The sequence below is a fragment of the Cetorhinus maximus genome, chromosome 24 (genome assembly GCF_964194155.1).
Source record: "Cetorhinus maximus chromosome 24, sCetMax3.hap1.1, whole genome shotgun sequence".
NCBI classification, from domain to species: Eukaryota; Metazoa; Chordata; class Chondrichthyes; order Lamniformes; family Cetorhinidae; genus Cetorhinus; species Cetorhinus maximus.
This window is the reverse complement of record NC_135902.1, coordinates 49603063-49631045: the sequence shown is the minus strand read 5'-3', so window position 1 is coordinate 49631045 and position 27983 is coordinate 49603063. Positions and strand designations below refer to the sequence as shown.

Here is a 27983-nt window from a genome sequence, read left to right as displayed (position 1 = left end):
TTGCATTAACATTGCCACTTAGGAAATATTGCATTCTGCTATTCCTTCACAATCTACGTGTGTGTGTATGTGTGGCTGCCAAGCTTTTGGGAATTGCTGCCATTACTTGATATTCAAGGTAAGTAGAAAAATGTAGCAATACATTCTGCTTTTAAATAATGAATTCTCCCCATCCTACAGAATTCTGCTCCTTAAATTTATTTTCTCAATTTCTCTCCAGGGGCACCTGTGCCCCTTGTGAGGTGCACAGTAACAACAGAGATGTCTTGATCTTTGTTTTGGAAAGATCATTCTCCCTGCTCACTGCCTTTCTTTGGTGCCATTCATCCTGTAAAGAATCACAATTACAAACCTACAACCTACTAATTTGTGCTTCACCTCCTTTTGAAACAAGCTTTGAAACAAAAGCTCTTGGAAGGAAATGGTCATTCTAAAGCTAGGGATAGTCAATAATAGTGTTGTAGATGCACTTAAGATGGCCATACTTCCTATTTAGTCCTTAAACTGAATCAGCCCAGCATGTGTGGAATTTATATATTTTCTCTCTTGGGTAGTCCCCACACCACATGTAATAATTTGGCTCATAAAGACAGCCTGTTCCCAGTACGTGTCACTGCACTGCATAATGGCAGTCTGCCTGGCCATGCTATTTGTAGATTTTCAAATGAAAAGTTTAAAACAAATGAAAACCAGGTTGTCATTGCAGACTGAAAGCACATGCTTTTTTTTTTTTTGCAACTAATGAGGTTTAAACTTGATCGTCAAATGATCAGAATTTGGTGTTGCCCTGTAGACTTGAATGTCACCCCATGCTGTCATTGGGTGTATGTGTGGTGCTGGTTGAATTTTCCTCTTCAGTTTTCTTTCTCCTACCTTCTCTTTAGCAAAGTGCCCAGTCTTTTTCTTCCTCCTCCTGCCTCCAACCCCCACCCCCTCCAAAATAAACCCTGCCCAGCTGCCACCAACACAAATGCAACACCCCTTGTCTCCCATGTCGTTAGCATCACTTGAGAATTTTTTTTCAACTCCTTATTGAAATTTGAAGGTGTTTAGTAATTTTTTTTGTCTAAGTTAACTTTCGTGCATTAACTTTTTTTTCTTGTGATTAAGGTGGTAATGAAACAAAATGCTGTGATTGAGCACTTGAAAGCAAAGAGTAGGATGATGTCACCTGCAGAACGAGAAGAAAACCAGAGGTATATTTAGCTCAGAGAATAATAGTCACTTGGAGGGAATTATGGGATTGTAAATAGATGTGGGAAGTGTAATTCAGAATCACCATCTATACCTTGACATTATAGTTCAAGTATTGTGGTATTGCACGTGAGACCATTCAGCCACTTGGTCCATTTTGCCATTCTATTAGATCATGGCTGATGTCATTTCAACTGCATTTACCTGCTTTTTCTCCCAATCCATTGATAACCTTGCCTGGCAAAGCTATCAATCTCAGTCTTGCATTTTTAAAAATTTTGTTCACAGTTTATTTCATTTTAGCCATGTTTTTGTTTGTGGCTTGCAGTACATATTACATCATTGTATAATTTTATTCTGTAGACGGTAAATATATTCTATATTTCATTATAATAGTTTTGATTAGCTGGCCAATGTTAATTCAAGGGGAAAGGAAATATTTTTGTTCCCATTCCTTCCTGTTCTATACAAAGTTTAATCATAGATTGAAGAGACTTTTGCTTAACATTTTTCTAATAACTTCGATTTTCTTACCCACAAGTAAGTCCTTAAATCGGGCTCGCTTCACTGCTCGGCCTCTCCTGTGACATTATTGATGGATGTCTGTTCAATAGAAAAAGTTGGAGGCTGCAACTTTGCAATTTCTACCTGAGGACTGGATGTGGAGCTGTGTGGTTGCAATGGTTGGCAGGTAATGCAGATTACCTGGTGCATGCTGTGGGTTTCCAAAATGCTACAGCACCAGAGTGACTAATGCAATCTAAAGCTGCAGTCCTCAGTGTTAGTTTTCTATGCGAACTTGTCGCAATTAGTGACATCACTGGGCCAATCTAGCAGAGACACAGATTCAAGTGGGTCTCCCTGTCGGTAAGAAAATTGTCACTTCTGCAAAAATCACAAAATGTTCATATCTGTTTCATTCCCAAAAGATGAACTACTTGAGCAAAGAATATACTTCCTTGAATTATTACCTCGCACTCTCCCGCCCCCCCTGCCCTGCCCCCACCACCATCCCCACAACCTTCCATCACATTAAGTTTGTAAAGACACTTGGAATGAAGAACAGGTTCTTATAATTTATGTAAAAGAGCTTAACGTTCTCTTTTGTTGTCAGTAAATGCCAAATTCTTAATTGCCGTGAGAAAGAGGTGAGATAATGAAGAACCTAAAGTAAAATGCCTTATCCTGGACCATGTATTAATGGTTGGATTTGAATGATGCAGAAAGTTTACATGTGAAGCAGAGGAGACAGCTAATTAAAATACTTGGCTCTAACCTTGTGATTTAATTGACCTAGCTCTCAATCTAACAAAACACACTGGTGGATTATTCACTATAATCCGTAATAATTGCTTGCTACATTTTATAATGTTTCAGCTGGCTTTGTCAACCATTACTAAAGAGCTTCTCATTGAGAGTTTACAGCAGGGATTTCTGGCTATCTTATTGCTCTTTTAACATGAACAAAAAAAGTTTGTGTTTCGATTTTGTGTGTTACTATTCGATCCGCTTTTGTATGGCACTTTTTTTATTCGTCATTAGGATGTGAGCATTGCTGGCAAGGCCAGCATTTATTGCCCATCCCTAATTGTCCTTACTGAGTGGCTCGCTAGGCCATTTCAGAAGGCAGTTAAGAGTCAACCACATCGCTATGGGTGTGGAATCGCATGTAGACCAGACCAGGTAAGGATGGTAGATTTGCTCTCCTAAAGTACATAAGTGAACCAGATAGATTTTTTATGACAACCCAGTAGTTTCATGATCCTCATTACTGAGATGAGCATTTTTAAAAATTCCTTCATGGGATGTTGGCATTGCTGGCATTTGTTGTCTATCCCTGATTGTCCTTGAGAAGGTGGTGAGCTGCTGTCTTAACCACTGCAGTCATTCTGGTGCACGCAGACTAACAGTGCTGCTGGGGAGGGAGTTCCAGGATTTTGATCCCACGACAGTGAAGTAGTGTTGATATTGTTCCAAGTTAAGATGGTGCTTGGCCTGGAGGGGAACTTGCAGGTATTGGTGTTCCCATCCGTCTCCTGCCCTTGTCCATCTAGGTGTTAGAAGTCGCAGGTTTGGAAAGTACTGTCAGAAGAACCCTGGTGAGTTTCTGCATTGCATCTTGTAGATGGTGCACGTTTCTGCCACTGCATTGGTGGTGGAGGGAGTGAATGTTTAAGCTGGTTGATGGGGTGCCAATCAAGTGGCTGCTTTGCCCTCGATGTTGTTCAACTGCTTGAATATTGTTGGAGCTGCACTCATCTAGTCAAGTGTACTGTATTCCATCACACTTCTGACTTGTGCCTTGTAGATGATGCCAGGCAGTGGGGAGCCAGGAGGTGAGTTACTTAACTCAGAATTCCAAGCCTGTGGCCTGTTCTTGTAGCCATGGTATTTATATGGCTGGTTCAGTTCAGTTCCTGATCGATAGGAACCACCAGGATGTTGATGGTGTGGGATTCAGCTACGTCAAGAGCAGGTGGTTAGATTCTCTCTTGTTGGAGATAGTAATTGTCTGGTACTTGTGTGGTGTGAGTGTCACTTGCTACTTATCAGTCTAAGCCTGAATGTTGTCCAGATCTTGATGTACATTGGTACAGACTGCTTCAGTACCTGAGAAGTTGTGAATGGTACTGAACATCAGCAAACATCCCCACTTCTGACCTTATGATGGAGGGAAGGTCATTGATGAAGCAGCTGAAGATAGTTGGGCCTAGGACACTACCTTGAAAAATTTGCACTGAAACGTCCTGGGGCTGAGATGATGGACCTCCCACATCCACAACCATCTTCCTTTGTGCTAGGTATGACTCCAACCAGTGGAGAGTTTCCTCCTGACTCCCACTGACTTTTATTTTGTCAAGCAGCTCTTGGTCAAATGGTGCCATAATGTCAAGGGCAGTCACTCTGACCCCTCTGCCATGATTTGAACTCTTGTCTCTGTAGCATTAGTCCAAGCCTTTTGATTACAAGTAACATTACCACTACGCTATTGTCCTCCTCGTAGTGTTTACATTTATATTATCAAAATATGTACCCGAGTTGAAGATAAAATTTGGCAGCAATCATTTTTTTGAAATCCTGAGATTGAATTACATTGTCTCCCTTACAGGTAGTAATTGTCTTACATAGCATCTAGTTTTTTTTAGAACAAGAAAGCTTTGCTGTGTTCACATTAAGCGCTGACCTACTGGTAAGCGTCATTGAAGGATTCACATTTATATAGTACTTTTCACGATCTCAGGACATCTCAAAGTGGGTTACTGTAATTATGAAATGTTGTCAGTTGTAATGTTGGAAACACAGCAGCCACTTTTGCACATAAACTCCCGCAATCAACGCGATCAGCTAAGAGATGGCGCTTCCAACAGTGCAGCACTCAGTACTGCACTGTACTAACCAAGAATTTTGTGATCAAGTCTCTGGTTTGGGACTTGAATTCTAACCTTCTGATTCAGAGGAAAGAGTGCTGCCATTAAGCCATGGTTGACAATTATGCTGACACTTGTGAATGTTGGGCACTGGTGAAGTAAATTCAAGAGTAGAATGTAGACTAACACATTCTGTTGTTGTGACTTGTAAGCAACCATTTTGTGAATAACTCCTTCTTCATTGACATCATAAGTGAGATTGGCTAATGCAAAAAGTAATCCTTTCATAAGTGAAACTTGATGTTATTTCAAGTGGAGTTCTAAAGCTGTGTCTATCAAGTGCATTTAAAATTTTAATAGCCAGAGGTAACCGGTTCATCTAGTTTTGTAATTGAGTGGCATATCAAATAAATGGATTTCTCCTTCTGCTTTTTATTCCTAAACCTGCTGAGACCTTGTTTTAAAAAGTATATCCTTTATGACATCCTTGAATTAAATTTTTGCTCTAAAATAGCTGTCATGTCTCTACTGCAATACCATCATCCTGTTGATTGCAGCACTAGCTCGTGGTGCAGTTGGTACAATACATCATACTTGCAGACCAGGAATTTTCCCGGTTTTGCGATAATAGCCTCAAAGATGATGTAAGGGCCGTTCCTCTTTATCTCCCAATGGGAAATGTCTAGATCTTGCTTGGTCATTTCTCAAAACACAACAAGGAGTGATGACAGTAGCCTGGGAGATCACAGATGTAAATAATCTGTTTGACTTCTGATTAATTATCCTCAGAACCTGGAATTAGAATATCTAAGAAATTAATAAATTGGATGGGAGTCTTATTGTGATTACATAGATTTCCCTGATTTTGCTGTAAAAATCTCTCCCCACCCAGGTAATAGATATCACTGCAAAACCAGCACAGAATTATTTGGCTAATGTTCTTGCTCATGAAAATAGTTTAGTGTCCATGAAATCCATCACACAGCAGCAAATTAGATGCTTTCACTGCAGTAAGAATTTCTGAAGAAGGAATTTAATCAAACTGTGAACCTGGAAATGCATGTCAATATGGCAGAATTCAAAGTAGTATTTTCTGAACACAACCATCAGCTTGTGCTTCGTAATGAAAGAAGAGATTATTATTGTAAGGAATTGTGTTTTTGCCATTGATAACTTGCAAAACGTTTCATGAAGGAAAAGATAAATCGTTGGTAAATGTGTTACGGATCTATTTCACTTCTTTATTCCTTTCTCTCTTTGGATCCAGAATGATTGTCTGTAACCAGGTTATGAAGTATATTCTGGATAAAATTGACAAGGAAGAAAAACAAGCAGCAAAGAAAAGGAAGCGAGATGAGAACGTGGAGCAGAAGCGCAGTAAACAGAATGCCACCAAGCTATCAGCATTGTTGTTCAAACACAAAGAACAGTTGAAGGCTGAAATTCTAAAGAAAAGGGCATTGTTAGATAAAGAGCTACAAATTGAGGTGCAGGTATGTGACACATAAGCATCTAGTAATTTTTTTTCCAGTGATAAAGAATTTTCAAGTTACTGGATCTCTCGCAACCATATCAAATCACTTCATTACTTCGAAGTGCAGTCGCTATAATTGCAAAAGTGGAAGCTGTGATTTTGCCATAAGATCCCAGTAAAAGCAATGAAATTAAGGATTATTTTAATCTTTTTGATGTTGAGAGAGAAATTTTGGCCAGGAATGAGAAGAACATCCTGCTATTCTTCGCATAGCTGCATGGCTTCAAATGTTTAACTCTTAAGTTGAATTGCTTAGAATTATAAAATCTTAAAGCACAATTCACCTCAGTGTGCCTTTGCCTGCCTGCTCTTCTAAAGAGAAAAGTAATTCCTCCTCATCTCTGATTTAAATCTACTATCCCTTAGCCTAAAGCTATGGCCTCTCGTTCTAGAATGCCCCACCAGGGGAAACATTCACTCCACGCCTACTTTGCATATCCAATTCCTTTGTAAAACCGATTCTGAATTTACTACTAAATCTGCTTCCACCACTCATTCAGCCAACATATTCCAGATCATAACTCATTGTGTAAAACATTTCTCCTTATCTCCCCTCTGGTTGTCCTGCCAATTATTTTAGATCTGTCCCCTCTGGTTACTGACCCACCCACCTGTGGAACAGTTTCTCCTTATTTACTCTACCAAAATCCCTCATCATTTTGAACACCTCTATTAAATGCCCCATTAACCTTTTTCACTCCAACAAGATCAATCCTAGCTTTCTCAACTTTCCAAGTAACTGAAGTCCCTCACTGCTAGTATTCTGGTAAATTTTCTTAGCATCCTCTCCAAGGCCTTGAAGTCCTTCCTAAAGTGTGGAAACAGAATTGGCATAATATTTTAGTTGAGGGCTAGCTAATGTTCCACTGATGGGTGGGTCAGTAACTAGAGGGCACAGGCTTAACATAATTGGAAGAAGAACCAGAGAGAGACGAGCGGCGATATATAAAAGTTTAGTATAACTTCCTTGCTTTTGTGCGTCGTCGCTCTATTTAAAAAGCCACAGATCCTTTTTACTTTTTTTAAACAGTCATATCAACTTGTCCTGCCATCTTCAATATTTCTTTGTGAACCAACCTCCCCAAACCACCCCCCAGCCTCCCCAGAGGTCTCTGTTCCTGCATCACCTTTAAAGTTGTACCATATTGTCGATTATTACCTGTCCTCATTCTTCTTTTCAAGATACGCCACTTAGTACTCTGCATTAAATTTAATTTGCCAGGTGTTTGCCCATTTCACCAGTCTTGTCTATGTCCTGAAGTCCGCTACCATCCTCCTCGCTGTTCACTTCAATTCCAAGTTTTGTGTGTCATCTGCAGATTTAGAAATTATGCACCTACACTCAACTCCAGGCCCTTCATATATTATAAAAGGCTGAGGTCCTAAAGCTGACTTCTTGCTGGTGGGGGGTGAGGAGGGGGGAAAGAATGCTATATACCCCAGTCTGAAAAACAACCATTCACTACTATTCTCAGTTTTCAGTCTTTTAGCCAATTTCACATTATGCTTCCCCTTTAATCCTATAGGCTTCACTTTTGTTAATATATTATTATTTAAACTTATGTAATAATTCATAACGTTCTTGCCATTAGCATTTTATTCCATTCTTTGTCCTTTTTTCAAAGAGACTGCCTTCCACCTTTGATTCTGCAGTTGATTATATAGGGCATAGATTTATTTTTCTTGTTCTTCTGTGTGTACAGAGAGTAGTACAGTTCAGACTAGGCAGGATGATGGTTCTTTTCCTGCTTGCCAAAGGGTAGAATGCATTGCTTCCAAGGGACACTATCTGGCAATTCAACCTAAAGCTAAATTCAGCTTACCCAGTTGAAACAAACCAGTTTATTGGCAGGCAATGTCATCACCTCTGCCACAAACTTAGCTCCATTAAAACGTAGGTGAAATACAAGTTAGTTGGCTATCAGCAATAGTAAAGGTGGGATTAGGTATTTTTCTGAATCATCCCTTAAACTAGATGAGTACACTTTCTGAATTCTGGGCATCAATACTGGCACCAGGGAGTCCTTCGTCTCCTGGCTGGAAGACCAGGAGGTGAAATCTAAAATTGAGAAAATGACGCTCTACATTTTTTGACAAGTTTATCGAATCTTTCAGTGAGTTATCTTTGCTATCTGATGAACAGGGTACAGTTTGCAGCAGTGTTCCATTGCACGGAGTTGCACTGTTGCTGTTACATCAGTTTGCTGCTGTTGACAGAACTTTTGTTCATTTTGGTAGGAGGAGCTGAAAAAAGACAGAAATAAATTAAGGAAAGAGAAAGAGAAGGCACAGGCAGCAGCTATCCAGACTGCAGCCATTGCCGCTGCCGCAAATGCTGTACAAGCTGTGGTGACGCAGAAACGAAAACGAGATGAAGAGAGAGAACCTGCAAAGGTGAAGAAGAAAAAGATGATTTCTACTACCTCAAAAGAATCCAAGAAGGACACAAAGCTTTACTGTATCTGCAAGACACCTTATGATGAATCAAAGTATGTGATAGACAAATATTTTCTTCTCCTTGTATTTCATTATTATAAGCGATTCCCTTAGTCCCATTAGGGCCATTTGCCTCCAGTTCCAAGCATTATGGCAAGCGGATGTTTAAGAGGTCACTCTGCTCTAGCAGGTACATGAAGTTTGCGTGCAAGGCCATGATCTCCAGATATGTGCCCACCAGTGCAACCCTCGAGAATCTCCACAGAGATAAGAGTTCTTTCTGAATGATTGTAAGGGAAAGCATGCATTTTACATAATTTGGAAGCTAAAAATTGCCATTAATCTGAGAAATGAGGCAAACATATATGTTTGTCTGGGGGTTGTATTTTCCTTTCTTCTTCTTCTCAAACACCCCCTTCCCCCACCCCACCAGTCCAAGGATGCAGTTTCCTCTTCTCCCATATATCTCTTTCCCCCATTGCATGCAGCCAACTTGCTCCCAGGCTTCTATAAATAAGTAGCCCCAGCTCTGTTAAGTTGAAAGAATAAGTGTGATTTGGCATCAGTGGTGGGGGGTCATTAGTTTAAAATTGTTATCAGAGTGAGGAGAGGAAATTGTTTATGCAGAGTTGTTGTTGAGATTATGAAATGATGTGCCATAGGGAATAATTGAGGCACAGGCCATTGCAGTAGTTTAAGGAAGGAGTGTTTATATTTGAAGCAGGGGAATATACAGGGTTATGGCAGGAGAGCAGAGCCAGTGGAATTAGACTTGAACTATTCCAGCTAAGAGCCAGTAGACATGATGAGCTGAATAGCCACCACCTGTGCTGTAAACGACATTTGGTATCAGTGTCAGGAACTTGACATAGAGAATCAAATGTGCAGGATCACAGCACAGCCGTGTTCTAGCACATTGATACCTTGCATCATTGTGCTTCATGTATTTTATGAAACAGCAGCTTTGAATAAATCAAGTTCATTTTTCACTTTGTTTTCTGTTTCACTGATGATACTAACTAGCATTTAAGAAAATGAGGTAATAATGAAAAATGGTTGTTTACCATTCAGCTAGTCCAGTTGTTCAGGTTCTTTTTGAGGGATTGTGCCAGCCATTTTCCTCATTCTGCTCCAGGGCTAAAGCCTGTATCTTCTGTTTGGTATTCATTCAGAATTAGGGTGGCGATAGTCATTGCTATTTAATGATTTATGCTTCAGTATTTTTCTGATTCTGTAAAACTGCAGTGGATAGAAGGGGTAATGAATGTATTAACTATACAAAAATGGGAATTATTTATGGTCACAATCATAGGATAGTACACAGAAGAAGGCTATTGAGCCCATCAAGTCTGTCCAGCTCTTTCGGAGGGCAATCCAATCAGTTTCACTCCTCCACTTTTTTCGTATCCCTGCAGTTTTTTTTCTCCAAGTATTTATCCAATTCCTTTTTGGGTTTTAATTTGGTTGTTTCTTGACTCTGCCTTGCCACCAGTCCAAAAAATAAGACATGCACTGTTTCCAAAGCAAGACATCATGTAGGAATCTGCTCTACCTGTGCTGTTTATGGTCCAACCATAAGGTCTACATTTTGAGAGTTGCGTATCAACCATTCCCTTTCTGTGAGGAGGCATTTATCTCTGCCCAGAAAGGGTGAGGTTGAGAATCCAACCGTGTAGAAATTTGCAAATGGAAATCTATATTTTTTTGCTGCATATTATAGTTCTGCGCCACAATTGCTGGTGAGGACTTTTTAAACAAATTATGCCTGAATTTAATCATGGTAAACAACATGGTAAATAACGCTTTAGAATTGTGGGACAAGCTCTCTACTAGCGACTCCCTAAAGTGTTATATTATCAATTTTGGTTTTACCACCCTGCAGAGAAGAGGCCAAAAAGGAGAGTGTCTCTGCCATCACACTTTCTAGCTGCTAGTTTGTGACATTGCCATTGTGGTAGGTTGCTCAGCTGCTCTTCTAGCCAAGCATAGTACAGGAAGAAAATAATCCTTTAGAAGAAATTATCACCAACATAAGATAGGCAGCCAAAATAAAGTGGTTATGAAATGACAAGAGTGTCCTCTTCTCTTATTCAGTATTGTTGCTTAACTTGTTAACCAGTGTCATCACACCGCCTGCTTCCTGGGAAGTCTCCCAAGTCCAAATACTGGTTTCATGCAGCTAACGTTTTTGTCTTGGTTAAAGGGAGGTTTTCTGGTTTTGAGCAGGCAGATGGAGGGAGGTACTGATGAGGACCATCCCACTTGCTTTACTGATTGTGTAGATAATAGGGTCGTCTTTTTTGTTTTGTAGATAGGACTTGCATACATTTCCAAAACGGCAAAGGTCTATAAATACATGATGCTTTTTTTAAAAGCACTGTCCTCGCTCTCATTTTCTCTTTTCCTTTGCTTCCTCATGCCGTACACCATTTTTTCCTGTTTTCTCCTCTATTCCATGCAACATTCCCAAACAGACAGACAATGACTACATCTGTCATTGATCGCTGACAGATGTTTGAGTGCATCCTGAGCTGACTCTCACCCCAGTGTTCCAACCTCCTTCACTTGTAAGGGTCATGGCACCACCCAGCCTACTCCAACACCCTGGCTGAGATTGGAGTGGTGTTCTGTGGAGTGCTTCGAGAATGAATCCATATAATCCATGGCCCGACACCAGTGTGCTGCACCACCAGGTTGCTTCTACATAAAAGGTTTGTGGCTAATAGGAGGGAGAGAGAACTTAAACACACTATGATGTGTGTGTTCATTTTTCAGGTTCTACATTGGCTGTGATCTCTGTACGAACTGGTATCACGGAGAATGTGTTGGTATCACAGAAAAAGAGGCTAAAAAAATGGATGAGTACATTTGCAATGAGTGTAAACGAGCACAGGAGGGCAGCAGCGAGGAGCTCTACTGTATTTGTAGAACACCATACGACGAATCACAGTAAGCTGAAACATCAACGGAGACTTTTTATCGCCCTGTGATCGTTTTCCTTTTGCGTGACAGGCATGAACTATTGTCCTCCTTGGATGTTTCTTAGCTGCTGGTTGTGATGCAGACTGCATGAAATCATACTAAACTTGCCTGTGATATTTGTGGCTACTCAGTGCATGTATTTAGGTATTGATTCCAAATTTGAATCTGATTTTTTTTTTCATTAACTCCCATCTGCAGACCGTTGTTTTGATGTTTCTATAGTGTTTATTTTTTTTCTCTTAAATTTGGACTGATGCACTATACATATTCTGCAGTCTCTTCCATTCAGCTATTAAGGTTACCACCTAACTGTCCCAAATTATTTCCCCCTTGCCTCTTCATTTATTGAAGGCATTGACTTCCTGACTGGGGCACAGTCCCACTGGCTCTCAGAATATCTGAGTAACCTGATCAAGCAAATACTCTTCATTTTTGAGCTTAGGTAGCGACGGTTGGCAGGTTGTTGATCCATGTGAGGCATCACAACTAAGCTAATCATGTCCTTGCCCACTATAACACTTTTCATCAGGAATAACAGTCAGGGTTAAGAGCCCTAACTGTTCCCAATCTCCTGCTTATCAACCCAGAGCACTATTATAACTACCCTAGCAGAGATCAGCTAACTGCACAGAAGAGAAATTAAACCAAGCATCCTCTGTTACTTATTGTCTGTCTGAGCCACTGGGTAGCTGCAGCAGTGAGTATATTTAACCTTTAATCTACTGGGGGACCTTGTAGAAACATTTTTTTACTTAGGGGGAAAAAATTGGCTATTCAGGTAGGTAGAAAAAACTTGATTTCAATTAAACGAGCTAAATTCTGTATTGAACTGTGGCTTTAAAAAAAAATCTATTCTGCAAGAGGGATTCAGAATGATGGATTTTGGAAGGTTTGTATCTAACATCATACAGTGGATTTTTACAGGTTTCAAATATCATGGTCTCTTGCTTTGTTAATAAAAGCTCTGTTGTGGTTTGTAATCTTGACAAAGTTTGACTTGTGCACTGATGATATGCAAAAAGCAGTGTTCTTAAGTGGTGTTGCAAAGAATATATAATATTTGTTTGAAAATGAATATTATAAATTCTATTGCTTGCAGTAATGCACTTCAGATTCCTTTGTGGCAGTTTTTAATTTTGTTGTAAAGCAAAAATATAATGGGGAAATTATTTTTATGATTTATATCAGGGACATCCCAGTTTTTAAAAAAAAAAGTAGGATTCTCCAATCCCTCAACCTTGCACATAATCCTTGCTTGTATTTAGGCATTGATTCCAAGTTTGAATTTGATTTTTTTTTTCCATTAACTTTCTCCCCTTCCCTCCTCTCCCCTTCTCAACTGACTTCTTGTTTGGTGCACATAGGCACCTTGAATCTACAGGTGACCATCCTTTTTGTGTTAGTTTTCATTAAAAAGTATTGCCATGTTACTTAACCTGAAGGTTGTTGGATAACTATCAGGAATGAGGATCTATACTGATGCTTGTCAGTCTGGATTCTGAAGCCAATTGTAACATGCTGCTATAAGATCAGTTAACACAGCATAAACTGGGGATTTAACCTGGGACCTTCTAGTCTGCATGGTTAAACTAGTTTTTAATTGAATACTTGCTATCAAGTGAATCTGATAAAATAATGACTGACCCATGGTGCATTTAGTTGATGCCATTGATTGTTTGTTTTAACGGTGAAGTTCAGTAGCAAATAGTATGTGTACTTTTTTTAAACCCATAGGTTTTACATTGGTTGTGACCGCTGCCAAAACTGGTACCATGGGCGCTGTGTTGGCATTCTACAAAGTGAGGCAGATCTCATTGATGAGTATGTCTGCCCACAGTGCCAGTCTACCGAAGATGCTATGACTGTGCTCAGCCCGCTTTCAGACAAGGACTATGAAGGTCTTAGACGAGTGCTGCGTTCTTTACAGGTGAGAGAGTTTGCAAAATAATTTCTAATCAAATTTCTGTTAACTTTTTGTTCTGTGCTTCCTTCCCTCATGTTTGTTTTTTTCTACCCTAAATCCCGTCCTCCTACCAGAAGACTGGGTGATAACATAGGCAGTAGCTTTCTGTAGCCTAGGCCAGTGATACTTAGCCGTAGTTTTTAAAAATCTTACGATCTGGGGGTGATACTGACTTTTCTCTCCTTTAACCAGCTCCAAAATTGTACAATTTAAAGTATAGCACCTTGTAGCTGGCAGCAAACTAACTTACATTAATAAAAAAGGGTTTAGGCATAGTCACCCTGTGAGAGCACTCTGCACCAAATACCTCATTTAAATACTGATGGAATAATCCAAATCTGCAGTAAAATCGTGAATTTTTGAAAGAATTTTCAGAACTTTAAAACTCAGTCCCTCCATTGTATTGCTATATTGAAATAAAAAGTAAATTAAATGTCTGTTAACTGAAATGTAAAACAATTAAATTTGAGGTACAAGTTCTTTGCAAAACTGATCCTTTTGAAACCTTTTATATGAACCTACAGCATTTGGGCTGTGCCAGTATCTGGAGATGCCAATGTTTAGTCTACTTAAATGTATCCTGTTCGGGACTTTGAATCTGCAATCTATGTCGCCTATGCTCAACTGAGTTAAAGCAGCAGAGAAATTGTTAACTGACACAAGTTATGCATCACTGGTTCAATAAACCTTGTATTTGCAGAAAGGTGCACGTTAACTTAGCTTTTGGATCTTGAAATGGGACTTTGGAAACTAGGTTTACAGGCCAGTGAAACCCTGATTAGTCACATTTCACAATCATATTATTAAACTTGTACTTGATACTTATTGTCTAAAACCTGATTGATCAAAGGTGTATTGTGCTAAGTGCCTCCCAGTTCTATTTCTTTCCCATCCACGCACATGATGCATTTCATTCTACACTCCTATACACAAAGACAATGTGTGAAAACAGACAAAATGGAAGATTTTTTTGTGATGGTCCTGTTGCATATGTACTACACCTAGGATTTAAACTTGAGGGTTGCTATTTATTGCTGCAAATGTGAGGTTTTTTTCTGAAGAAAACTTAACAGTGGCTGGTGTTAAGAATTGGAGCTACAGTGTGTGCTGCTTCTAAAGGGATAGATGTGGGATCACATTCCTCATTGCAGATCTTTGACTGTTAGTATATTGTTCATTCGGTGGAAAAGCTGCAGCCACGGTATGACAAGTGGATTTGGCAAGAGTGATGTAGGTCTCAAATTTCCTTCCCCTCCTCCTCACTCTAATTTTCAAACATTTCTTCTGCACTCCTGAAAGCAGTGACTTATTCTAGGGTGTGATTCCACAGCCATTGGAAGTCCTCCAGTACTTGTTTTCAAGTGACCTGGCAATGAGGAGCAGACACTCTAACCTTATGATCGGTATGTCATTCCCAGAATGCTCAGAATTGGCAATCTGAGTTTCTTTGCCTGCATCTGTTTCACACTGTTAGAGCTTTTTTTTTTAGATAAAATTGAATTGATTGTAGAGGTGGGAGCTCCATATGTTGGTAATTCCGGTGAAGCATTTTAAAGTGTAAACTCTTTAATTTTTCAATAGGCTCATAAAATGGCTTGGCCCTTCTTGGAACCAGTAGATCCCAATGATGCGCCAGATTATTATGGCATCATCAAAGAGCCAATGGGTAAGTCATTCACTGTTTGTACTTCAGCTTGGTACCAACCTAGTGAGATAATCTGTCATGTATGTTTTCCACTGTACAGTTGAAGTTGTTCCCTGTGATGTGCATGGTCCAGTCTGGCCATACTACTGAAGAAGGCAGGGTGCTTCACCAATGCAGAGAGTTAAAGTTCATCATGCACTCTTCATTGAGGCAGTGTTAACAGGAGTGTGAGAAGGTTACCTGTCCTCCTAGGTGTTGTGCAGGGACATGAGAAAGGAGTGACTGGATAAACAATGTTTCTTGTTATACCTAGACTGTACTGCCCCCTGTGGTGGAATAGCTTGTTGCCCCATTCACTGCCTGAGCATGTAAATGAAGGATGGCTACTTGAGGTACTGGTAGGCTGCTGACCTGCAGAGCTGTTTTTTAGCTTGTGTCAGGCCTTTCAAGGTGAGGGGGTTGGGGATTGAAGGTGGAAAATTATTTTTAAAACCACTGTGCAGGCATGGGTGGATCCATTTCATGTTTGACTTTAAAAAAACTTCTTTCCCTACATGATCTTGACAAAATTTGGGAGCCATTGGAATGATGTGATGGACATTGATACTGGGATGAAGAGAAGGGATGGAATTTAGTCAGAATGTTGACTTATAACTATTTCGTAACCCAGCTTTCATGGAGTATTCAAAGTGGTGTTTTAAAAGTAGACACAATTTGTATAATAGTGGCAGCCTTCACTTTGTTATATGTGGGCATCGCTAGCTAGGCCAGTATTTATTGCCCATGCTTAATTACCCTTGAGAAAGGCGGTGGTGTGCTGCCTTCTTGAAACAATAAATTCCATTGGGTGGAGGTACACCTATAGTGCTGTGAGGAAGGGCATTCCAGGGTTTTGACCCAGTGACAGTGAAGGAATAGCAATATAGTTCCAAGCCAGGATGGTGTGTGGCTTGGTTGGTAACTTTCAGGTGATGGTGTTCCCTTCCATCTGCTGTCCTTGTCCTTTTAGGTGGCAGAGGTCATGGGTTTGGAAAGTGCTGTCAAAAGAGTCTTGGTGAGTTGCTGAAGTGCATCTTGTAGATGGTACACACTGCTTTTGCTCTGCGTTCATGGTGGAGGGAATGAATGTTTGAGGTGGTGGATGGGGTGCCTATCAAGTGGGCTGCTTTGTCCTGAATGATGTCAGGCTTCTTGAGTCTTGTTGGAGCTGCACTCATCCAGGCAAATGGAGAGCATTCCACACTTCTAACTTGTGCCCTGTTGGATGGTGGACATGCTTTGGGGAGTTAGGATGAGTCATTTTCCACAAAATCCTCAGCCTCCAATCTGCTCTTGTAGCCACGATATTTATATGGCTGGTCCAGTTTAGTTTCTGACCAATGGTAATCTGTCCTGGATGTTGATAGGTGATTATAGCAATGACAATGCCATTGAATGAAAAGGGGAGATAGTTAGATTCTCTCTTGTTGGAGATGGTCATTGTCTAGCACTTGCATGGTGCAAATGTAACTTGCCAGTTATCAGCCCAAGCCTGAATGTTGTCCAGGTCTTGCTGCCTATGGACACAGACTGCTTCAGTATCTGAGGAGTTGCGAATGGTGCTGACCATTGTGCATTCATCAGTGAACATTCTTACTTCTGAGGGAGGGTCATTGACGAAACAGCTAAAGATGGTTGGGCCTAAGACACTACCCTGAGAAACTCCTGCAACGATGTCCTGGGACTGAGATGATTGACCTCCAACAACCGCAACCATCTTCCTTTGTGCTAGGTGCAACTCCAACCATTGGAGAGTTTTTGCCTTGATTTCCATTGATTCCAGTTTTGCTAGGGCTCCTCGATGCCACACTTAGTCAAATGCTCCTTTGATGTCAAGGGCAGTTGCTCTCACCTCACCCCTGGAATTTAGCTGTTTTGTCCATGTTTGGGCCAAGGGCTGTATGTTCTCAGGAGCTGAGTGGCCATGGGGCGTCAATGAGCAGGATATTGCTGAATTGGCGCTGCTTGGTGGCACTGTCAATGACTCCTTCCATCACTTTGCTGATGATCGAAAGTAGACCGATAGGGCGGTAATTGACCGGGTTGGATTTGTCCTGCCTTTTGTGTATAAAAACCTGGGCAATTTTCCACATTGCAGGTTAGATGCCAGCCTTGTAGCTGCATTGGAACAACAACTTGTCTAGGGGCGCAGCAAGTTCTGGAGCATGTCTTCAGTACTATTGCTGGAATCCTGTCAGGACCTGTAGCCTTTGCAGTACCTAGTGCCTTCAGCCGTTTTTTGATATCACGTGGAGTGATTTGAATTGGCTGAAGACTGGCATCTATGATGCTGGGGATCTCCGGAGGTGGCAAAGATGGATCATCCGCTTGGCACTCCTGGCTGAAGATTGTTGCTTCAGCTTTATCTTTTGCACTGATATGTTGGGCTCCAATGATGGGGATATTTGTGCAGCCTCCTCATTCAGTGAGTTGTTCAATTGTCAACCGCCATTCACGACTGGATGTGGCAGGACTGCAGAGCTTTAGATCTGATCCATTGGTTGTGGAATTGCTTAGCTCTGTCTATCACTTGCTGCTTATGCTGTATGGCATGCAAGTAGCCCTGTGTTATAGCTTCACCAGGTTGACCCCTCCTTTTTAGGTACGCCTGGTGCTGCTCCTGGCGTGCCCTCCTGCACTCTTTATTGAACCAGGGTTGATCCCCTGGCTTGGTGGTAATGGTAGATTGGGAGATATACTGGTTCATGAGGTTACAGATTGTGTTTGAGTACAGTTCTGCTGCTGATGGCCCACAGCGCCTCATGGATGCCCAGTCTCTAGTTGCTAGATCTGTTCGAAATCTATCCCACTTAGAATGGTGGTCGTGCCATACAGCACGATGGAGGGTATCCTCAGTGTGAAGACAGGGCTTCGTCTCCACAAGGACTGTGAGGTGGCCACTCCTACTGATACTGTCATGGGTATATGCATCTGTGGCAGGCAGGTTGGTGAGGATGAGGTCAAGTAGGTTTTTCCTCCTTGTTGGTTCCCTCACCACCTGCCACAGATCCAGCCTAGCAGCTATGTCTTTTGGGACTCAGCCAGCTCAGTCAATAATGGTGCTACCAAGTCACTCTTGGTGATGGACATTGAAGTCCCCCACCCAGAGTACATTCTGCGCCCCTATCACCCTCAGTGCTTCCTCCAAGTGATGTTCAACATGGAGGAGCACTGATTCATCAGCTGAAGTGGGGGCAGTACGTGGTAATCAGCAGGAGGTTTCCTTGCTCATGTTTGGCCTGAGATGTCATGAGGTCTGGAGTAGATTTGTGGACTCACAGGGCAAATCCCCCCCAACTGTATATCACTGTGCCGCCACTTCTGCTGGGTCTGTCCTGCCAGTGGGACAGGACATACCCAGGGATGGCGATGGTATGTCTGGGATATTGTCTGTAAAGTATTATTGGGTGAGTATGACTAAGTCTAGCTAGTGCTTATCTCACTAGCTCTCCCAATTTTGGCACAAGCCCCCAGATGTTACTAAGGAGGACTTTGCAGGGTCGACCGGTCTGGCACTTGATCCCTTTGTATCTATTCTGATCAACAGTTTGACTTTTTTTTTTAGAAGTTACTCATGCCTGTCCTCTGTCTCCATTTACTTCCAGAACTTAATTTGTAGAAGAGTAATCAAAACAACAAAGACTGTACATTACAGACTTGGAAAGCTGCTTGTGTTTGTGTTGATGAAAAATCAGGGGCATAAATATCGAGATGAAAGGGGCTTATTTACTTGGTCCTTCACACTTAAGTAACTTTAGGTCTCATGGGTGATGAATGTTTGAAGGCGGTGGCCAGGGCGTGCAATGATAACAATCTGCCTCCACAAGACATTAAACAAGACAAAATTTTAACATTTCTCATTTGGCAGAAGGGGCATGGAAAACATTTTACGGTCCAGTAGGTTTAATCAATCTGCTGGGCTTTTTAAAGCCCTTTATTACTTTTGACACTTCAATAATTTCCCATTAAAAATAAAGAACATAAAAGAATTTGCTCATTACAAAGAAAAGTCATTACATTTTCTAAAGGGCAAGTTAAAAACATTGCTGTGTCATCACAACTAGGCCTAATTTAATTTTCAGATGTGACATAAAAGTTCCTGCAGGTGTCTTTTACAGGATGTTTTAGGGGAGTGTCTCTCCACGCCTTGAAAAGGTGCTGCCTGTTGCTGGATTACCATTCCAGGTATGCGCAAGCGACTATTCTTCAGCTGTGAGCCTGTTCAGTGTGTTGGGAGGCTGTTCAGCTGTGGAAGCTTCACTGCCAAGCCAGCTGCGGTCCTCACCCAGTATTCCCACCTGGGCATTTCAGGCAGGAATTGCAGGAGAGCAGTTGAGAGAAATTTGAAGATCCATTACAAATGGAGAAAATGGGAAAATTCCTGCCTTAAATTCAGTTTTCGTACTGGAATAAATATGGCCAACTGGTTCTGCAAAGCACTGGATAGCATGTTAAACCTCAAGTGAGCAAATTAGGAGTTACTCAGTAGATGCGGTTTTGAAACCTAACAGCATTAAGCTTCATAGTGAGCTTATGAAGCCAAATATACCAACAACTAACACCAGACAGACTCTGAATCAAACTTTGGGATCATTTGGTCTGTACCTACTGTTTCCATTTATTTTGAAAGTGATGACCATGCTAAGAAATGAAGAAGCATCCTGGTCCTCTTGGTGATGCTAAGAAGCAAAGTTATGGTGAGATATTAAGTGCAGTGCTACACTGAGTTAAAGCTATCCTTTTACATCCACTCCCACCAGCCCAGTTATTTTCTGTCAAGGCCCCATTTCAAGCCATCACCTTGAACCACTGGGAGGCCATTGGGCCCATCACGTCTGCACCTTTCACTTTTCATCTAAGAAAGTGATCAGTTTGCTTGGCCCTGCCTATTTCACTGAACTATCAGATCCATGTGAAATCAGCTCTCCATATAGAGAGATGTACCCCACCTGAATCGAGGGCTAAATGTAGAAGTGTGTACACCATTCCTCAACCTTTAACAAGATTCTTGGGCTAAGAATTTAAAGATCTGAAATTCTTTATGAGTAATTGTCAAAATGAGGTGTGTGGTGATGAGGGTAGGTTGAATTAAAGTACATCTCTCAAGGAGGAAGGAATGCTTTGGCTGGGTAGTACGTGCACAATTCCACTTGCCCAGATGGAGGGCTGTGTTGGTTGTCATTTACTTCTTTAAGACATTCATTAAAACCTACCTCTGATTAATATCATCTTCCATGACTCAGTGTCAATTTTTGTCTTATCAGAATTCTGCAACGTGCCAAAGAGCATCTCTCTAAGTTAAAGACCCATATAAATGCAGGTTTTTGTTACGGTCATTTTGTTTCCATATTCCTTTTGTGATCAGTGTTGAATAGGAATGAAATCAAATGTGATTTGTTCAAGTCAATGATCATTTTAAAGGTAAAGAATGGCGATTCCTGAAAATGTTCCTCACTCCATCAATCTTACATTTAACATTTTGTTCCTGAGATCTCTATCCATGAAGAACTATTCTTCTGCTTAGAGTCTGCCTGATCTTTGGCTCCTGAAACCTGCCTGTATGATTGGCAGGAAAGCTGTGGAAAAATGAACATCTGTAGCATAAACACAATGAATCACTGATGTGAATGTATGCGGCTAATGGTTAATTATATTTATTTTCTGCTGGTAGTTCTTTTTGCTGCTATATAAAATTTTACTAAGCTCTCAAACTTTAAAATGAAAAGATCTAGAGAAAACAGTGTAAACATCAGTACCTCATCAAAACTCAGTATCATAGTATCTTTGCAGTGCAGAAGGAGGCCTTTTGGCCCATTGAGTCTGCACTGGCTCTCTGAAAGAGCATTCCACCTAGTCCCACGCCTTATCCCCATAATCTTGCACATTCTCTCTTTTCAGGTAGCAGTCCATTTCCCTTCTGAATACCTCGATTGAACCTGCCTCCATCACCCTTTCAGGAAGTTTGTTTCAGACTCCAACCACCCTCTGGATGAAAAAATTTTTCCTCATGTCACAATTACCACTTTCGTCAATTATTTTGAATCTGTGCCCTCTAGTTCTTGATGTTCTCTTGAGTGGGAACAGTTTCTCACTATTTACCCTGTCCATGCCCTCAGGATCTTGAATACCTCAATCAAGTCTCATCTCAGCTGCCTTTTCTCCAGGGAAAACAGACCCAACCTATCCTCAGCTACAGTTCTTTATCCCAGGAAGCATTCTTGTGAATCTCCTCTGTACCCTTTCCAATGCCTTCACACCCTTCCTCAAGTATGGCGCCCAGAACTAGATGCAGTGCTCCAGATGAGACCTAACTAGTGTCTTATACAAGTTCAACATTACCTCCTTACTCTTGTACTCAATGTCCCTATTAATAAAGCCTAATATACTATATGCTTTATTAACTGCTCTCTCAACATGCCCTGATATCTTCAATGACCTATGTATGTATACACTGAGGCCCCTCTGTTCCTGCACCTCCTTTAGAGACACTCCCTTTATTTTATACTGTCTCGCCATATTATTTCTGCCAAAACGAATCACCTCAAACTTCTCTGCACTGAACTTCATCTGCCACTTGTCTGCCCAATCCACCAACACGTCTATGTCCTTTTGAAGTTCAAGACTATCCCCATCGCAGTTGACAACATTGCCAATCTTTACATCATCTTCAAATTTTGAAAAATATGCCCTGCACACCACAGTCTAGCTCATTAATATATATCAGGAAGAGCAAGGGTCCCAACACTGACCCCTAGGGAACTCCACTACAAACCTGAAACAAAAATTGCTGGAAAAACGCAGCAGGTCTGACAGCATCAGTGGAGAGAAAGACAGAGTTAACATTTCGAGTTCGTATGACTCTTCTTCCGAACTGCTGGAACCTTTTTGCTTTTATCCATTACAAATCCTCCAATCTGAAAAACAACCAATTATCACTATCCCGTTCCTTCAGTTTTCCCCTCCCAATATTTAGGGAATGAATGGCATACAGGTATTGCAAATCATGAATGCACCCCAGCACTGTGGACCCTCCTCAAAATTGTTGATGCAGATTTTATGTAATTTCTTTCATGCTAGACATAAATTATTCAGGTTATATGGAGAACATGGGATAGCTAGCTTTATAATAACTTTTGAGTCAAAATAGTCACCAGTTCAGGACACTGATTGTATGGTACTTTCACTGCTTTAAACTTGCAAAAGTTTTAAGGGTATTTTTTTTAAAAAAAATATTATTTCCATTGCCAGCTCATATAGAATTTTCTTCATACTTCTCAGTTTCTAAATACAGGTTTCATGAGCTGTTAGAGTGCAGGTGCTTCTCTTATAGTGAAAGAACTCCAGAGTAGCACCACACAAAAACAAGCATGCTTAAATTATATAGACTTAAGTGTCAAATTCTAGCTGATGATTGCACAAATGGCAATAGTTGTGGGCAGGAATTCACCACCAGAATGACATGGTTTCAGGAGCTCCAAAGCAGATGTCAGCCCTGCAAACAAGGCCTCAGCAGAGATCATCCCGCACCACCGGCAAGGGACAACTTCATGTGTTGACAGACTTTGCCTTTCCAGAATCGGCTTGTTCAACCATCAAAAGAAGTACAGCAGATGATCTCATCTGATCTTAACAAAGTTCTGAAGCTGCTTTCCCGTCATCTCTCGCACACGGAAGGATGCCAATCAAGTGTCAAAATAAATGTTAACATTTCAGTCCTCGAGTTGAAGTTTTGATTTTCTTTGCAACTTCTGTGATATCAGAGGATGCTTTAAGATTTTGTCCAAACATCAAATATTTAATGAACATGTGATTTTTTAAAAATACAGATCTTGCTACAATGGAAGAAAGAATACATCATCGATTCTACAAGAAACTGACTGACTTTGTTGGTGATATGACCAAAATCTTTGACAACTGCCGTTACTATAACCCCAGTGATTCACCGTTTTATCAATGTGCAGAGGTTCTAGAATCATTTTTTGTACAGAAACTGAAAACTTTCAAGGCAAACAGGTGAGGCTTCAGTGCATGCTGCAGTAACTGTTCTCGTTTAAATACCTCTGTTAGCTGAGTATGGTACCGTTGATGCCAGGCACCTTTAGTACTCGAAGTGGGCATCCTTCATGTGTGAACTTGTATAACACTCAAACCCATACCTGTCAAACAGTATCTTTGCCAGGAGTGGAAACTCCGGCAAATTGTTCCCTGCCTGGGGGTACAAGTCATTTGTAACTCTACTGCCACTCTGGCTGAGATCAGCTAACTTAGCACGTTTTGGAAGTATAAGAGCACAGACTGGGACCTTCTGGTCTTGAGGGGCTTAGTAGTTTTTTAAAAATACTTTGATATGGCTATTGTTTCATTGTCATGCTCTGAATGTGCTAAGCCAGTTTATTTTGATTGTAGTCTCTCGTAGAATCATTAGTGATGTGATAAAAAGCAGTTTGAGGGCACTGGTCTCTGCTGGGCATGGAAGACATCTTCATTTCGTATCATCTGTCCTATGTTCCAAATAAGTCAGATTAACAGTTTGGCACTGAATCAGTGTGATTTTTCATTAACACTGTCACAAAGTGAGAGGTGGTTTTATGTCCATGAATGCCTCACATGAACAGCGTTCTCTTATCATGGCTTGTGTCCTCAGTGTTGAGGTGCTTTGGGGAAAGGAAGGAAAATTGAACGGCACATAAGCTTTGGGTTTCACTTGCAACCTTCTGGTAAGTAGTTAAAGACTGGCATCAGCAGGGGATCTGAGTTGAGATCAGTCTTCCACACTCGTCTCCATCAAACGTGAGGAGCTTGTGGACTTCTTTGTCACTAACATTGAGACCAATGAGCTAAGAAGTCCCGCCACTGGGATCGAAAGCAGGGTTGACCCAACATTTACTGGCAGTGGCCAATTAAGAGCACCGCCAGGTCCGCCCAATCAATTTGGCAGCATTAGTTGGAGCTACTGCTGGGGCTGCAAGATGAAGTAGAGGGTGCCTCCACGTTGAAACACCCTTGATGAGAAGTGCTTTTTTTATTTATGCATTGGGGCCAGGCAGGGAGACCCCAGCAATTTGTTTGAGAGGGGTGGGGAAAGAGGAATGAGTGGGAGATGCACCCTCCATCAGCAGTGCCACAAGTACCATTGCTGCCAGGGGGTCCTTCTGTGGGCCATGGTGGTCATGAAGGAGGCTTCCACCCCCCCCCCCCCCCCCCCCCCAACCTCCACCCCTCCCAGGAGGCTGTCAGACTTTACTAGCAGTCTCCCCATGTGGCAGCAAGGGCAAGAAATGGCCTTTAGTTGGGCACTCACCTGGCATAATTAGCTGCCTGCTAGGTGGCTGCACCACTGAGGTGTCTGCTGCTGGTATTACACCTTGGCCGCAGGAAGGTGTTGGGCTCTCTTCCCAAAGCCTCCTGCCACCATTTTACTAATCCTCCTGCTCCCCCAGCCCATCCATTCAGCTACCTCTGCTACATCCCTATTTTCCCCTTGTTCATCAAGCCATGCTTCCCCTGCCTTTGCCCCAAACTTGCATCTTTCTCTCTGAGCTTATCTTGTCTGTGCCATTGACCTCTTGCTCCCTGACCCAATTCCTCTGAAACTGCTGGCCGTCAACTTTGCTTCCTGTCCTCCGTGCTAGCTGATACTATAAATGGCTCTCTCCTTGGGTAATGTCCCCCTCCCTTTCAAATCTACCATTACCTCTCTCCTCAAAAACCCATCTTAATTCCTCTGTCTGAAACTACTGCTCCATCTCCAACCTCCCTTAACCTCTCTCAGATCATTGAATGTTTTGCCACCTTCTAACTTTATATCCCATCCTTCCCACAATATGTTTGAAGCTGTCCAATTAGGTTTCCACCCCTTCGAACTGCCCTGAAGTAGTCCTAATCAAAATCAAAAATGTCACCCTCTGTGACTGTGACCATGATAAACTATCCCTCCTCTACTTTTCTGCAGCCTTTGACACAATCGACTTTCTCATCCTGTTCTGCCACCTCTTCTCCACTGTCCAGCTGAACCATGTGCATTCACTTTGGTTCCTCTCTTACCTATCCAGTTATTGACAGAGAATCTACTTCTGTCCACCCTTGCGCTGCTAAATATGGAGCCCCACAAGGACCTGTCCTTGGCCCTCTCTTATCTCATCTACATGCAGCTGCTTGGTGACGTCATCTAAAGACACATCATCAGATTTCACAAGTACACTGCCTCTCCAAATCTACCTTACTGCCACTGCTTTTTGCCACTTATCCTGATATCTCCTTCCTTGGCTGTTGTATAATTTCCTAAATTAAAGATGTTAAATAAATACAGGTTGATGTAAAATTATGCCATTTTCTATGGATTTCCATCTATAAATACATCATTGTATTCTAGCAAGCATATTTTCCCTTTGCTTTACATGATTTTGATTGTCATACGAGTTTATTGCTCAAGTAGCACTGGTTGCTTGGATGATCTATAACCACGTTAAAATGGGGAGAAAAGTCTTTAATCTCAGTGATCTGAGTGATTTTTTATTTTTATATGAAAATAATTTAAATGCTTTTTGAAAAAAGAATTGCAAACAGCCAGGTAGAAATGCAGGATTCTTTTACAATACTGTGATCAAATGTGTCTACTTCTATATTTTGTTGGTTGATCCCTCCTGGTATTTTTTGAGGTGTTCAGTATTATTTTATAAATGTAAGGATACTAAAATGTGCCATTTTCTGCTCTGTAGATCTCATTCCTAACAGATTACACTCTACTGCGTAGATTGCAGCACTCTCTAGACTTCAAACAACAATGAACAAAATCGTACAAAGCGTGAATAACAGGAATCGCATTCAGAGTGCAGCGAGAAGAAGTTGATGCCACCAGAGGCAGATATACTTGGTTGGGTTTTCCTGACTGACTGACCTTAACCAGCACTGTTGTTCAAGCACCAATCAGTTAACTGAATTGGATAAAGCCCCATTCTGTTTGTTAGAAGCTAAAAGGGAGAGTTTAAAAGAAGAGGAGAAGGAAGGAAATTTTAAAAATAAAGTAAAAGAAACCACCTTTTACCAGCCCTGTTTGACTGTCGTATTCTCCTCGCCTGATATGGGATGGGAAGCACGAAGCATCCTGTCCACTCTTGTTATGACAAGGGGCTGGCTTCAGTTTTCCCAGAAAAATTCATCCCACAGTTCTTCAGTGAAGAAGCTGGCTGCAAGCTGTCTGTAATGAAACAAACATGTTTAAATTTGACAGCTGTATTTATTTATTACTGAGAAAAGATGAAGCTTTCTTTTTTAGAATCTGCTGCCCTTGTTTGTCAACTAATTATGTGCTTTTTTTCTTATTGATATAAAAAGACCCAACTTGCAGATAAGTTGGTCTTTTTTTATGTAATTGCTGTAGGTAACGGTGAGTGATAACCCTTGATCCTTTCTTTCTTTGAAAGGAGTTGTTTCACATGCACGCACACACCCACACATAGACATACAGACACACGCGAGCACAGCGGAATGGGATCCAACAGGAAGTTTTCTTTTCCTAATCAATCTGACCGAACTGGAGCTCCGCGTGACCACTGGCTGAGCGGTCGGCAGCATTGGTTTCCGAGTTAGACTGCCACGGTGGCGATGGGGCAGCACCAGAAAACTATCAATCACTCTGCAGAAATTTGATAGACTGAAATAAACGGTGTGTACTGAAGTTATCTTGTATGTAAACATTTTGTCAGATGCTGAATTTTTTTTTGTTTTTTTGTATTAAGGTTCAGAAATATTGATGTATATGAAAACAATAAATGGAGGAAACCATTATCTCCCACTGAGAAAATCCACAAGTGTTTCTGTATGTGCTTAAAATGACCCATTTGTGAGACTTCACGTCTCTCCCAAGAATTCTAACAAAGGAAATAAAAATTTGGAAAAGGTGCAAGGACACTTTAAATTTGAAATGCTGCATATTGTATGCATTTGTATTGAGTTTAAAAAAAGGGGAAACTATGGACTAACTCTCGAGTTGTGAAATACTGCACATCTCATCACCACATCACAGTATTTCTGTACTATTTATTCATATCTACGAACTTGTTCGTTTTGAGTAATGTTGCAAAAAAAATTCTTTCCTACCTGTAGGCAATAGATTGCTATCTATGTTTTTAACAGATTGTGGCAACTATGAAGAGTAATTCTTTTGTACTTGATAGGACATTTCATCCTAGACAATAAAGTAATGTTTTTGACATCAACTTTGGTGTCATCTTTTTATCACATTAAAAGGATACATAAATCTGGGATTTTTTTGCCATTAATTTTTATTCATGGCAATTTGGTAAAAGAGGCTTTCAATAGTTTACCCTAGCTGTGATGTTAGAGACTGAGAGAGTGAAAAAAGAACTTTTGAGACCAGCTCTTCGGTTTAACCTTGAAGTGCTCAAGTTCAGAATGGTAAGAAAATAATTTTCCTTGTTATTTCTGTCAAGTATGCTGAGTGAACCTTGATTTTTTGAGCAGGCTGTTTATACTTTTCTAGAAAACCTTCTCAGATCAAGAGAATAATTGCGATACATGGTGTCCTCCACATCTGGAAGGGCAAATACTAAAGTAGACTGCGTTTAAATCTCCAAACTACTTTACAGCTGAATGCCTCACTGTTCTTCTGTTTGAAGTAATGATTTCATGAAGGAAGTGAATTGAAATTTCCATTAAAATGTTCTTCCTGAATTTGCCCAACAGCCTGGTGTCATACTAATCTGTGCAGGCCAGAAGAGTTAAGCTTGGATGCCATCCCTGAATGGAACAGGAGCAACAGCTAGGGGTTACAAATGGCCTCTGTGACCCTGTTGAGGAAAG

General features: G+C 41.1%; 1 protein-coding gene across 23 annotated transcripts in view; it reads left to right on the top strand.

The window, feature by feature from the left end:
- bptf (bromodomain PHD finger transcription factor) overlaps positions 1-27379 on the top strand; it is a 139482-nt gene extending 112103 nt beyond the window's left edge. For 17 of the 23 annotated variants that reach the window (XM_078529001.1, XM_078528999.1, XM_078528990.1 and 14 more), the window contains 8 exons: positions 1111-1196; positions 5830-6055; positions 8335-8585; positions 11308-11481; positions 13249-13441; positions 15059-15143; positions 22988-23174; positions 25880-27379. In XM_078529001.1, coding sequence (XP_078385127.1) covers positions 1111-1196; positions 5830-6055; positions 8335-8585; positions 11308-11481; positions 13249-13441; positions 15059-15143; positions 22988-23174; positions 25880-25892 — 1215 coding nt within the window. In that variant the 3' untranslated portion in view covers positions 25893-27379. Of the gene's footprint in view, positions 1-1110; positions 1197-5829; positions 6056-8334; positions 8586-11307; positions 11482-13248; positions 13442-15058; positions 15144-22987; positions 23179-25879 lie in introns of those variants that run through there. The other 6 variants (XM_078529002.1, XM_078529005.1, XM_078529004.1 and 3 more) reach the window with 4 other exon arrangements.
- Positions 27380-27983: the final 604 nt, after the last annotated feature.